Source organism: Primulina tabacum, chromosome 12 (assembly GCF_025594145.1).
Source record: "Primulina tabacum isolate GXHZ01 chromosome 12, ASM2559414v2, whole genome shotgun sequence".
NCBI classification, from domain to species: domain Eukaryota; kingdom Viridiplantae; phylum Streptophyta; class Magnoliopsida; order Lamiales; family Gesneriaceae; genus Primulina; species Primulina tabacum.
Genome location: NC_134561.1, coordinates 16777660 through 16791664, shown reverse-complemented (window position 1 = coordinate 16791664; position 14005 = coordinate 16777660). Strand labels below are relative to the sequence as shown.

The 14005-nt window shown below is 34.3% G+C and overlaps 2 protein-coding genes across 3 annotated transcripts; both read left to right on the top strand.

Annotated features, from left to right (window-relative positions):
- The first annotated feature begins 2090 nt into the window (after positions 1–2090).
- Positions 2091–4425, top strand: LOC142521496 (uncharacterized). 2 transcript variants are annotated; one of them, XM_075624703.1, is made up of 2 exons: positions 2091–2619; positions 3028–4425. In XM_075624703.1, the coding sequence occupies exons 1-2, from the start codon at positions 2617–2619 to the stop codon at positions 3976–3978; spliced, it is 954 nt and encodes a 317-aa protein (XP_075480818.1). In that variant the 5' UTR covers positions 2091–2616; the 3' UTR covers positions 3979–4425. The 2 variants fall into 2 exon arrangements, with proteins under 2 accessions (XP_075480818.1, XP_075480817.1); XM_075624702.1 differs by having other exon boundaries at positions 2742–4425.
- A 4020-nt stretch (positions 4426–8445) lies between these two features.
- Positions 8446–10175, top strand: LOC142520235 (uncharacterized). Its single transcript, XM_075623238.1, has 2 exons — positions 8446–9299; positions 9446–10175. The coding sequence occupies exons 1-2, from the start codon at positions 8446–8448 to the stop codon at positions 10173–10175; spliced, it is 1584 nt and encodes a 527-aa protein (XP_075479353.1).
- Positions 10176–14005: the final 3830 nt, after the last annotated feature.

Here is a 14005-nt window from a genome sequence, read left to right as displayed (position 1 = left end):
CGGGCGAAGGGCCGCGACTTCTGGGTGGGTTAGCTTCTGTGGAGTAGCCTGTTGGGGGTTTGGTTAGGGTCCTAGGGTCAATGGTTAGGAGCTGGACTCGTTGGTTAGGGCTGGAGCCGAGGTATACTAGGATTCAAACCACTTACAACTAGGACTCTTGGTGCAGAAAGTTTCAGTAGGCATCCTAGGGTGTTCGAAGGTCTTACGGGGCTTGAATTGGGTTGAGAGTAGTTTAATTATGTGTTATTATGCTTTGGTCCAAGTTTGGTAAGTTTTAGTTAAATTTGGAGTCAATACGAGTCAAAATTGGGATGTACGGCTAAGTTTAAAAACGAATCGAGGAAATTATCAAAAACCTAAATTTTAAGCCTAAGGAATATTTAAGGAAGTGTTTTAAGGTAACAGGTTAAGTTTGGAATGATTTGGGACGTAGTTTCGAGGTCCAGGGATAAATATGGAAAGTTATACTTCTAGGGATAAAACGGTCATTTTACACCTGAATTTGTTAGACGTCCTGGCAGTTCCCTGAATGCTGTAATATATGCTAAAATGTTTTTTTTAAATGTTTATGAAATTATATGACGAAACATTAATGCTAAAAGACATGTTGTATGCTTGGTTTAAAATAAAAATGATTTCTATATGCATGAATTTTATAAGTGATGAAAATATAAAAAATTAAAGGAGATGAATTGATTGTGACTAATACGATGATATGATTGAGATATCGTAAGAGAAAAGGCCAGAGGGAGCCTATTTACGGGAGAAAGCACCAAAAAAAGCCCGACGATCGTATTTCCTTTCTAGACTAATATGATTTGTTAGAATATTGATATTTATGATAAGATATCTAGAAAGGTAAAATTATGTATGTTAATACCACATATCAATAAAGAAAAATTAGTTAAGGAATAACATATTCCTTTCAGAATGACTATTATCGTGAATATGAGAATGACCATTTTCACTTCAATATAATACCAATCACGAATATAAGTAATTAGATGAGAATGTTCATTTCATTCTCTTCTACCAAGCATGCCTTAAGTTCCTAATATCCAGTAAGAAAATATTTAGTTCAAAATCGATCTTGATCTAAAACTAATTTCAAAAGATACTCAAAGATTGTAAATGTAAACAACTTTTTTTATTTAAAAAAAAATTACATTAACCTCGTAGTCTTCATCTTTCGATAATCATCGAGTAAACCTTCAGAATTAACGCAGTAAATGTAATTAACCACTATTTAATATTACGTTAGATTGATGGCATTTTAATTGAAATATGATAAGTATGATGAGATACGTGATAAATATGTAATTAATATATAAAAATTTATATATCCCTAAATATTACAAAGTAATATTTTGAGTATAATAAATTTGTCATTTGCTAATTGTTTGAAACTTTATCTTTATATGAACACGATAAAATATTTTACAAATATATACATACACTCGATTAATCAAATATCTCTTTTGGAATTCCTCTCAATAAATACATAATAATTTTTTTTAATGAAAGTGAGACTCGTTATAATTAGATCTCGACTCTTGAATTTCATCCAAAACATGATATTTTAGTATCAGATCAACTATAAAATATAGCTAAAAGATACATACATTAACATTTACCAATTATCTCAGCCATATCAAATCAACCATGGACACACACCTATATACATACAACACACAAAACACTTATTATATCTATAGTTTAGAGGAATTTCGCCCCACAAACGGCTGATGAATCGGTCTTTCATTGGCTTGACCTTTGAGCAAAGACAGAACAAGTTCGATTACGGTTTTTGTGAGATGATTTCACGCATTTTTATTTGTGAAACGAGTTAATCATACTCATATTTATAATAAAAGTAAAAAATTTTTGCATAAAAAATAATATTTTTCATCGGTGATCCAGTTAAAAATTATCTCACAGATTAACTCATTAGATCTTCTCGAAAATTTTTGTGAACAAAAAGCATTACTCCAAGTTTATTTTGGAAGTTTTCATAGTATTTTTGTGCACAAAAAACATATAAATCCTAAATTTATGTTTTCACAAGCAAAATTTCCATATACCCTTTGAGATTCTGCCTCAGATAAAGCACATAAGAACAATCCAACAGATCTGGAACGTTTGATTTTTGGCCAAACGAAACCCTCTTTAGTGAGTACACGTGCCGCCCATCTCTTGATTCGTATTTGTTTTCATGCATGGAATACGCCTCACACTATAGCGCACGAAAACGGAAAATATAGATAGATACACGGATTGCAAGTACGTAAAGAGAGTGTGAGGGGGTTATGTGGGACGAATGGAGAGCAACGTGGGAAGGAAAGAGTCTTTGGTATCTGTTTCATTTCTTGATCTTTGATGGGCAGTGGTTGGTTCAAGGCCATCTTTAGCTACCCATCTGTTTAAAGTTTTGATTTTGGCATAAAGTTTTGATTTTTGGATGTGATTCATTTTACGTTGTTATTTATGCGAATTATCTTCCATGGATGTGGAATGCAAGACTGTTTTCTTTTGGTGGTGGGTCTGATCTTTTACTTCCCCTTAAACTGTCACATCTGACCAGTTTGATGTTCTTGTTTACATCGCTTGTGGAATATCATGGTATAGACTTGGTGATCTGTGCCCAGCACCACTTCCTAGTTTTGTACTTCGCAGTAGTATTTTTTTTTTTGATCTTGGGTCTGTTTTTTCGTGCTTCTCTGTTTCTTGAACTGTTTGTGAAGTGGTGGATCAGGAAGTGATGCATCGTTGCACAGTTTGAGTTCATTTAGTTGTTTGCTGGTCTTGATTTGGTATTGCGATTATCTTGATTTGATGGGTGGATCGAATAATTTGATGGAGGAGGATAAAAGTTTGAGATTTGTTTGCAAGTTTTGCTACAAAAAGTACCCTTGTGGGAAGTCGTTAGGGGGTCACATTAGGTCTCGTGTGATTGTGAATTCAGTTGAATCTGAGAAAAAAGGTCAGGCCAGCATGAAAATAATTACATCTCCAATTGATGAAGTGCAGCAGAATTTTACCGAGTTTGTGAATGGGCAATCTATTTACGGTCTGAGGGAGAATCCCAAGAAAACTTGGAGGGCAATGGATTTAAGTTTCGAGTATTCACAAGAAAGAGTTTGCAAGCAATGTGGTAAAGGGTTTCAATCAATGAAAGCTTTGTGTGGTCATATGGCAGTTCACTCGGAGAAAGATAAGGCTAACTTGAAGGACGATCAATCTTGGACTGGTGAAAACCAGAAGCTGTTACTGGATAGTTGTTCCGATACGGAAGTCGATGACAGGATTGTTCGAACAAGGTCATCAAAGAGTAAGAGGTATAATAAGATTATACCAAATTCTGCTTTTAACTTGTTTAATAATGGTTCTTCATCTGTTTCGGAGATTGTTGGGAATGAACAAGAAGAGGTGGCTGTGTGTTTGATGATGTTGTCTATGGATTATGTGAACACTGGTGGTGTTTATTCGGTTGTAGAATCTTCTGATAACAATTCTGCTGTTTTGGAGACTAAATCATCTTCTGTTGACATGAGAAATGATAGTAAATATGGCTTAGACCAGAGCAAGACGACCCAAGTAAAGAAACTCGGGGATAGAAAGATTAAAGAAACTGCTTTGGATGCTGAGATATATTCAATGGAGGATTCTGATTCTGGGTATTTCTTGGATGAATGTGCTAAGGTTGAGTCGCATGTGTCTTTTGACCGGTTATACAGAAATTGTACGACCTGTGAAGCCAAAAAGTCCCTGGTAAAGGAAAATGGGGATGATGATGCTTATACGGTTTCAAATCCAACTAGGATTGAATCCCAAAAGTGGAATCTGGAATTGTGGAACCAAACTTGGCGTACGAGGAATGGTTCGTCAGAAATAATGGTAAATTTGGTGGATCCACTAGCAGCAGAAAACTATCTGGTAAAGAATCGTTTCAATATTCTGAGAAAAAAATCAAGCCTGTGAAAAGTAAGGTTCACATTTGTCCGTTTTGCCAAAGAGTTTTCAAGAACGGTCAGGCCTTAGGTGGACACAAGAGGTCACATTTCATCGGCCGTAGCCGCGAGGAAAATACCAACAAAATTCCAGTTACTAAGCCTAAGCTCCCTGATTTACTCGATCTCAATCTTCCAGCTCCCGAAGAGGATGAGGATGATATTGAAGATTCCCTGTTTTTTCGAGTGTAAGTTTCTAATAAGCTCACAAAGATTCAAACAAACTTCGAAAGCAGGTCTCATACAATGTTTTTCGTGCTTCGCTGTGTTCATTCCGCCTAAGAGGCCTCCTTATTCATCCCATATTTTTGCATGTTTTAAGATCATTCATCAGCTTTTGCAGACTCTTTTAGTTCTTTTTTGTTTTTTTTTTCAATCTCTGTTTTGAAGTGATATGACACATGATAAATTTCTGTTATCCAGTTGTCCATTTATTCAAGACTAAATGCAAAGAATTATTTTATTTATATTATTCATTTTGCTCCCAACTCATTGTGCTGCCTTATTCTTCATAAAGTATTAGGGAGGCCAACTGGTAAAAGGAAGTCTATATCTATTATGCAAGAGCCATTTAACGACACAGACCTTACACGAATACGGCCTGATCTTCTTTCAGATCCATTTTGATGGAGCCATAGTTTATAACTTTTGATTTGGGAGGAACAATTATATGCATATACATACCTATTTGTCCCTTCCTAATGTCTTTCACTTGGACAATATAAAATGATTTGATTATGATAAGAATAAATTGCCTTGTTTACTCACTAATGCTTAACACTATTCCAAATTAGGAAAATTAACTTAATGGGATCCTAATCGGGCCGATTAGTGTTTATTTTAATGGCTAACATTTGTCTTCCTTTGAAAATAAAAGTGTTAGGATGAAGTGAATAGTGGAGTGGGGAAACTTTTAGCTATCTTCACTTTGAAGTAATGCAACTTCACTTTAAAAGTAGTGCAAGCACATTTTATCTTGGAATGCAATTGTTTCCATCACTTTGCTTGAGAGATTAACACGTGATTTTATAATCCAAATGTTAGAAGCAATAATTAAAATTAAAATATTTGAATTGGACAGCTATCACGGGTATAGTTCTTGATAAAATTGATAAGTTTTCGAAACGTGTGGTAAAACGCTACAATTTCCAAAATTTCTTACCAAGCATAATTTTAAAAATACTTTTAAAAAGATTATTTTAATAAAGAATGGTTGAAAACTATCGATGTCACACCTTAAAAACAAAGGTGCATAAATACATTTTTATTAGTATAAATTTTACTATTTTCACTTTTAAAATTTTATCACATTATTTTTCGATACAAATTTTATTTGTCCAAAGTATCTAGAAATACGTTAAAATACATCACAATACACTTAAAAATTCATCAAGCACTATGAGTTTCCCATTCCAAAATCCAATACCCAAAATATAATAAAATATTATAATTGAACTCAATATATATGTTAAATAATTAAGTACAGTAATTATTAAGTTCAATATAAGATAATTAGGTTCAATAATTAGATACACGAATATAATAATATTAAGTTTGGATAAACATAACATTTTTTTCATTTAATAAATAAATAAATAAATAAAAATAATTACATAAAACTAAGAGGGATAAACTTGAAGTTCTCGACTATAAATATAGCTGAACCTTTCCTCTCTTCACAAAAAACTAACCGAAAAGACCAACCAAAGAAAGAACGAAGGAAGGAAGAAAAGGGAAGGAAAAAAGGGAAGGAAAAAAGGGAAGAAAATAGAAGAAAAAAAGTTATACCCTTTCTGAAAAATCCCAATAAATCACCAACTATTGACCTCATATAGTAAAACAATATAGCACTGAAGGTGACGTAAAAGAATCGGTCAAAAACCAGAAAATCAAACAAAGATATTCCGCAAAACGGCAACAGTATCCCGTATTCAAGCTACTTAGTTAGCCATACGACGATATTTAAATCTGGTATTGATGGGTTAGGAATTTGATAAAACTTTCAACAGAAGAATTAAAGATCTTCAAAAGTTACATAATTTGGAAAAAAGCCGGCCGCGCGTGGTCGTCGGAAGACCAGCCACGCCTGGAACCGTCAGCGCGTGTACCTCACGCGCCGCCGGATCGGCGATTTTCCGGTGGCCGAACATTCCTGGTGATATTTTCGACTTTTTGGCCAACTTTCGTAATGTTTGGAGATATATTTAATTAATATGAATTTTGCAAACTTAAGTAAAATCAACCAGGTTAAATTTTGAACAAAAAAAATAATCTGAAAATGATCAGCTAGTTACTTAAAAACTCTAACGTATAAATATCATTCATAATACATTTTTAGGACTTGCTCCAGCAACTCGGATTATTAATCAAGCCTAAACTGTAAGTTATCAGGTGAGGAAATTACTATTCATTTTTCTATTAAAGCTTTGGCATTTGGCCTGAAAATTTCAATAGTATTTATTTAATGTTCAAATATTATCTACAATTCATTTCAACTACTGATATATTTTCTTGCATATTTATGAATGGATTGATATACCATTAATGAATGGAGTCATGGACAACGGATTTCGGTCCGAAAATTGAGTCCACTTGACAACGTGGCTTCGGCCCGGAAAATGAGTCCAATGAACAACGGGTCAAAAGTCCCGGGTATATGGTTCATCTGAACAACGCGCACCGAATATTTCGGTCCGGAGAATGGTTCACTTGGCTCGTAAAAAGTGCTCAATTAAAGCCACCAATGTTAATTTATGAAATTTTCATTTATTTACTATTCCATTGCATAGCATTCTTAACATCTAAATTGTTATGCATATTACTTCATGTATAATTTTGATGAATCGCTATTTTAATTTATTTAAAAGCTATATACTAATTTAAACTCACTAAGTCCTCAAAGACTTAACCCTCTGTTTCTTTTCGTCTATTGTAATTTCCAGCCACAAGAACCCCAGAATTGGAACATGAGAAAAATAACTGAAGCTGAAATAAGAGCATTTGAAAGTTGGGGTGATATGTTTATAAATAAATGTGAACTTCCGCTGTAAAATAATTGTACATATTTGAAATAAGAATGTAAATATTTGTGGATAATCTTTAAATGATAGTAGAAAATATTTAAATTTTTTATCTACAATATCTTGTTAATAATAATAATAGTAAAAAATAAAGATAGCAGTTCAATAAAAAAATATTGTAGAAAATGTGGCATTTAGTAAGGAAATAATTATGAATTTCTAAACCAGGCGCCACAGAGATGGTATCAGAGCCTAGGTTTCTTAGAGCCTAGAGACCGGAGCCTAAGGTTTATTATAATGTCATACGTTAATCTTTATGTTTTCTTCATAATTGAAATGTTTTCCTTTCAGGATGACGGAGTCTAGTGGGACATCAAGAAATAAACAAACTATAATCATCAAACAAATGGAGGAAGAAATAACAAAATTAAGCAAAGAAAATTCGGATTTGAAATGCCTAGTGAATATGTATCGGGAGCATTTTGAAACCTTTGGAACAACTGAAAATTTTCATGGATTTATTGAAGAACGGATGAGGGCTGATAATTTAGCATATCAGGGAGAATTGGGTCATGTACTGTATGAAAGAGACCGCACTCTTATATACTTACTAGACATGCATGAATTCTATGACCGAGGTTTGATTAGTTTCTTAAAAGGAATATCACACCCTTCGATCCACATTGACCACTTAATCATGCATGGGCGTGAACTGGTTTATCAATCTATCCACGGAATGGAACCTGGTGTTATCGGTACATCTTACACAAATCAGACCACAGCTTCTCCCATCACTAGCACATTTGAAACCGGAGGTAGTAGTGTTCCAGAGTATGTACCAGCCCTTTTTGTAGAATATTCTGGAATCATGAACACAACAATAGATCAAGACCCCTTTATGAAAAAAGATTATCTGTTGCAGTCACCAGAAGTTGAATTTCTTCTTGACCCCATGTGGGAAAACTTTGTATTTGGAGTAAATGAACTTATTCCAATAACTATCCAACCTGAAAGTGAAAATGAAAATGATCTTAGTTATGAACCGGACCCAGTTGAACCACATACATCACTGCCAAATACGGATCAAAATGTTACCATGGGAACCACAGGCACAAATGAAGGCTCGAGCCACACAACTTTTATAGATCTCTCCGACGACGAATGAAGACAATGACTATTTGGCACTAGTATATAACTAGTATTAATAATCATCATCTTTTGTAGGCATGATGATTATCATGGTCATCATTTTTTGTAGGATTGATGACTCAGTTTGCTTGTTCTGTTTGTATTTTGCTTGGGTATTGTAAATATTTGAAACATGTCTTGTTTATAAATAAAATTGACTGTTTACCCTCTAACATAACTATGTACATTCATTGAAAGATATGTTCATATTTTATATTTATGTGTTTAGAATGACGTCTTCACAAAATAGTACTCAAGCCAGAATCGGACAAGACATCCCCTCTCAAGATGACCACAACTCGGCAACTGGTGGAAATTCCAGAAACGCTCAACACAATCCCCTCCAAGAACAAAACATACAAAATATGTTTGAAATAATGCATCAATTTGTGCAGTTTTGTCAGCAAAATCAACCACGACCTCATGATCAAGCTCAAGAACATCACATTGAGGCAAATGATCGAGCTCTTGAGAGATTTTTGAGATTCAAGCCGCCAAAGTTTGAAGGCAAACCAGATGCGTATCAAGCAGAATCTTGGCTAAGCAAAATCAACAAAATATTCTCTATTCTTAATTATTCTGAAGAACAAAAGGTAAATTTTTCCACTTACTTATTTGAAGAAGCAGCTCATAACTGGTGGCGTACGGTAGAACATAAATGGACAAAGAACCACACCCCAAAAATGTGGGACAATTTTCTACAAGAATTCGAAGGTAAATATATAACTCAAGTTATATTAAATACCCGAGAACGTGAATTTATGGATTTAGTCCAAGGTGACATGACCGTAGCTCAATATGAGGCAGAATTCCACCGTCTTATACATTATGCACCACATTACATGGAAGATGAGGTAAGAAAAAGAAAAAAATTTGTTCAAGGACTAAAGCTCGATATTCGTTGGGCAACACTGTCCACAGAAGTTACCAATTATGTTTCTGCTGTTAATCAAGCCCTACAAGTGGAAGAAGACATCAAGGCACTTCTTAAAAAAGAGAAAGAAGAAAAGAAAATCAGGAAGCCCAACCCTTTTAAGGATAATAAACGGAAAAGAAAATTTGAAAAGAGAACACAACCAGTCAGGTAAGGAGAAGCTGTCAAAGGAAAAGTTCCAAGAAACAACAGTAAAAAGTGTGGATATTGCGGATAACCAAATCATGAAAAAGAAAAGTGCTGGAGAAAAGGTGGGAAATGTCTTATTTGCGGAAGTGAGCAACACCGTATTCAAGATTGTCCAAAAAGAACGCAGAAGACCCACCCACAACAAAGCCAAAGATACCTGCTCGAGCCTATTCCTTCTTAGGAAACCAAGAGGAGGAAATTGACCCCACTGCAGTCGTAGAAGGTACTGTTACCATATTATCTAGTTCTGCAAAAACTTTATTTGATCCAGGAGCTACTCATTCTTTTATCTCAAAAGTTTTTGTACGTAAATTACCACTGTTATTTGAGCAGCTACCATATAGCTTCGAAATTTGCTCACCTTTAGGGACAACGATGATTGCTGACATCATTTACAGAAACTGTCCCTTAAACTTCCAAGAAAAAAAATATCTAGCAGATTTGATTGAATTACCTATCAAGAACTATGATATTATTCTTGGAATGGACTGGTTATTTAGACACCAAGCCCAACTCAATTGCTACACAAAAGAAGTTTATCTTCAAACTTCTCATCCAGTCATTTCCAAAATTAATCATACCATGGGAATAGTATCAACCGCAGAAGCTAGGGCTATACTAAAAGACAACAGACAAGGATTTCTAGCTTATTTGATAAATAAGCCAAAAGATCAAATCAAGATCTCAGAAATCTCAGTTGTACAAGAATTTCCAGAGGTTTTTCCTGAAGAGATCAATACTTTACCTTCTCAGAGAGACGTAGAATTTTCCATTGATCTAATACCTGGAGCACAACACAGATCTAAAATCCATACCGAATGGCACCTTCAGAGTTAAAAGAATTAAAACCTCAATTACAAGAGCTCAGGGATAAGAAATACATCCGGCCTAGTACATCTCCATAGGGTGCTCCTGTATTATTTGTCAAAAAGAAAGATGGAACTCTAAGGATGTGCATTGATTATCGAGAACTTAACAAGGTTACCATCAAAAAAAATATCCTCTACCACATATCGAGGAATTGTTTGATGTTTTACAAGGGTCTCAAGTATATTCAAAACTTGATTTGCGACAAGGATATTACCAATTGAGAATTAAGGAGGATGACATCTCCAAAACGTCTTTTAATACCCGTTGTGGACACTATGAGTTTGTGGTAATGCCATTCGGATTAACCAACGCTCCTGCAGATTTCATGGATATGATGCATCGAATATTCCAACCATTCTTGGATAAATTCGTTGTCATATACATAGATGACATTCTGATATTTTCAAGAAATCACGAAAAACATGCTCAACATTTACGATTTATTCTCAAAACTTTGAAAGAGCATCAATTATATGCCAAATTCAGTAAGTGTGAATTTTGGCTAGAAAAAGTGTCATTTCTTGGCCACTTTATCTCTAAGAAAGGACTGGAAGTAGATCCTGCAAAAATAGAAGTCATATCTCGTTGGAAACAACCAATCAACATCACAGAAATTAGAAGTTTTCTCGGCTTAGCAAGATACTACCGAAGATTCATTAAAGATTTTGCGAAAACTGCTGTCCCCCTGACACAGTTAACTCGCAAAGACAACCCTTTCTTATGAAATGATGAGTGTGAGAAAAGTTTTTGCAAATTAAAAGAAATGTTTACCGGTGCACCTGTATTAGCTTTACCAGAAGGGACAGAAGGATTTGTGGTTTACACATATGCCTCAAAAGAAGGTTTTGGATGTGTATTAATGCAAAACGATAAAGTTATTGCATATGCATCTAGAAAATTAAAGAATCACGAGTTAAATTATCCCACTCATGATCTGGAATTAGGAGCAATAGTGTTTGCATTAGCAAAATGGAGACACTACTTGTACGGTTCCACTTTTGATATTTATACAGACCACAAAACCCTGAAGCATTTATTTACTCAAAAAGAGCTGAACATGAGGCAAAGAAGATGGATTGAATTTTTGGAAGATTACGATTGTTCCATTCTTTATCAATCACGTAAAGCTAATGTAGTAGCTGATGCTTTAAGTAGAAAGATTAGCATGGCTTGTTTGGAAATGAAAGAAGTAAGAGAATGGGTACACATCCATTCTCGTGGGAACTTGGTCGGATTGAGAATTGAACCTGAATTTCATACCAGAATTAAGCAAAATCAAGAATTGGACCAAGAGGTTTCAAAACTCCGTACTGATACCAATTTCGTCACCAATTCACAAGGAATACTATGCTATCATGACCGTATTTGTGTGCCTAGCTCTATGAAAAAGGAAATAATGAAAAAATCACATCAGTCTCGGATCAGCATTCATCCAGGAGGATCTAAGATGTACCAAGAGATTAAAAAACACTTCTGGTGGAAAGGAATGAAACGAGATATTGCAGATTTCATTTCACAATGCCTATCTTGCCAAATGATAAAGGCTGAACATCAAAGACCAGCAGGTCTTTTCCAACCACTTCCTATACCAGAATGGAAATGGGATCAAATAACTATGGACTTGTGACCGGATTACCCCAGCTCCCAGGAGGTTTTAATAGCATATGGGTAATCGTTGATCGCTTGACCAAGTTAGAACATTTCATACCCATAAGTCACAAATATGGGGTGGAAAAACTGGCTGAACTCTATCAGAAGGAAATTATACGATTACATGGTATCCCAACTACCATAGTATCTGATAGAGATCCGAATTTTACGTCAAGATTATGGAAAAAACTTCAGGAATGCCTTGGTACCAAATTAAATTTTAGCACAGCAGCACATCCGCAAACCGATGGTCAGTCTGAACGAACCATTCAAATATTGGAAGACATGCTTCGCGCATGTGTGCTGGATTTTGAGGCAAATTGGGGAAAACATTTGCCTCTAGTTGAATTTTCATACAACAATAATTATTAATCCTCAATAAAAATGGCGTCATATGAAGCATTATATGGAAGAAAATGTCGCTCTTCTCTTAACTGGGATATGGATGAATGGAGAGGCACAAAGAATCGACAAGAACGAGCAATCAGGCCTGACATTATACAAGAAGCTATCGACAAAATACAACTTATCAGGCAACGAATACAAACAACTCAAAGTCGACAGAAGAGTTATGCAGATAAGAGGCGGAAAGATTTGAAATTTGAAGTCGGAGATTACGTATGACTAAAAGTATCACCAAGAAAAGGAATCAAGTGTACTGGAAAGAAGGGAAAGTTGCATCCTCGATTTATTGGACCTTTTGAAGTAATAGAACGAATAGACACTGTGGCTTATCGTCTATCTCTACCTGAAAATATATCTGGTATACATAACGTATTCCACGTATCACAATTAAGGAAATGCAAAGTAGACTCAGCCCAATTAGTTGACCACCAACAGATAGATCTGGAAGAAATCTAACATATGAAGAACAACCTGTGAATATTTTGGACCAAAGAATAAAGGAACTTCGTGATCGACCAATTCAGTTGATAAAAGTCTTATGGAAAAACCACAACATTGAAGAAGCAACGTGAGAAACAGAGAAAGATATGAGATGTCAATATCCTCATTTATTCCAATAACTCTTAAATCTGAGCACCAGATTTTTAAAAGGAGGGGATATTGTCGCACCCTAAAAACAAAGGTGCATAAATACATTTTTATTAGTATAAATTTTACTATTTTCACTTTTAAAATTTTATCACATTATTTTTCAGTACAAATTTTATTTGTCCAAAGTATCTAGAAATACATTAAAATACATCACAATATACTTAAAAATTCATCAAGCACTATGAGATTCCCATTCCAAAATCCAATACCCAAAATATAATAAAATATAATAAAATATTATAATTGAACTCAATATATATGTTAAATAATTAAGTACAATAATTATTAAGTTTAATATAAGATAATTATGTTCAATAATTAGATACACGAATATAATAATATTAAGTTTGGATAAACATAACATTTTTTCATTTAATAAATAAATAAAAATAATAATAAATAAAACTAAGAAGGATAAACTTGAAGTTCTCGACTATAAATATAGCTGAACCTTTCCTGTCAAGGCCCGTATTTCGTATTCGTAATTTTGCGGAATTATTAAAAATTTTATAAATAAATAATTATCTTGTCCCATTTAATTAAAGTAAACATGTAAATAATTTTAACTTTAAAATAACAGCGGAAGCAAATATTGTTTTCAACCAACAATTTAAAAATAATTCAACGTAAACATCAACTTAAAAATAATCCAACGTATTAAAACTGAGTTTGAATAATAAAAGGTACATAAATTAAATCATGAAATCATGAGGTCCTCGGGTTTACTACTGCTGTCCCAAGATCGATCACTGGTCTCCGCCCGCGGTCTCGACCTCATCAACACCTACAACAATCAAGTCTAGTGAGTCTAAAGACTCAACATGTATATATCGTGAATAACAAGTAAATATATCATAAAATCGCATGCAACGTAAAAATAATGTATCGTAAAGCGTACGGTGAAAAGCGTATCATGAATAATTATAACTACGTGCATATCTGAAAATTCATACGTAAAAGCTTAGCTCAATAGAGCTATGTCATAACATATCATAATTTTTCTGGTAGAGATAATGTTTCTAAGCAAGTGGCCCATAACATAGCGTAAGCGTCTGATCAGACTAAACCACAGTATACCGGGCGGTAGAGAT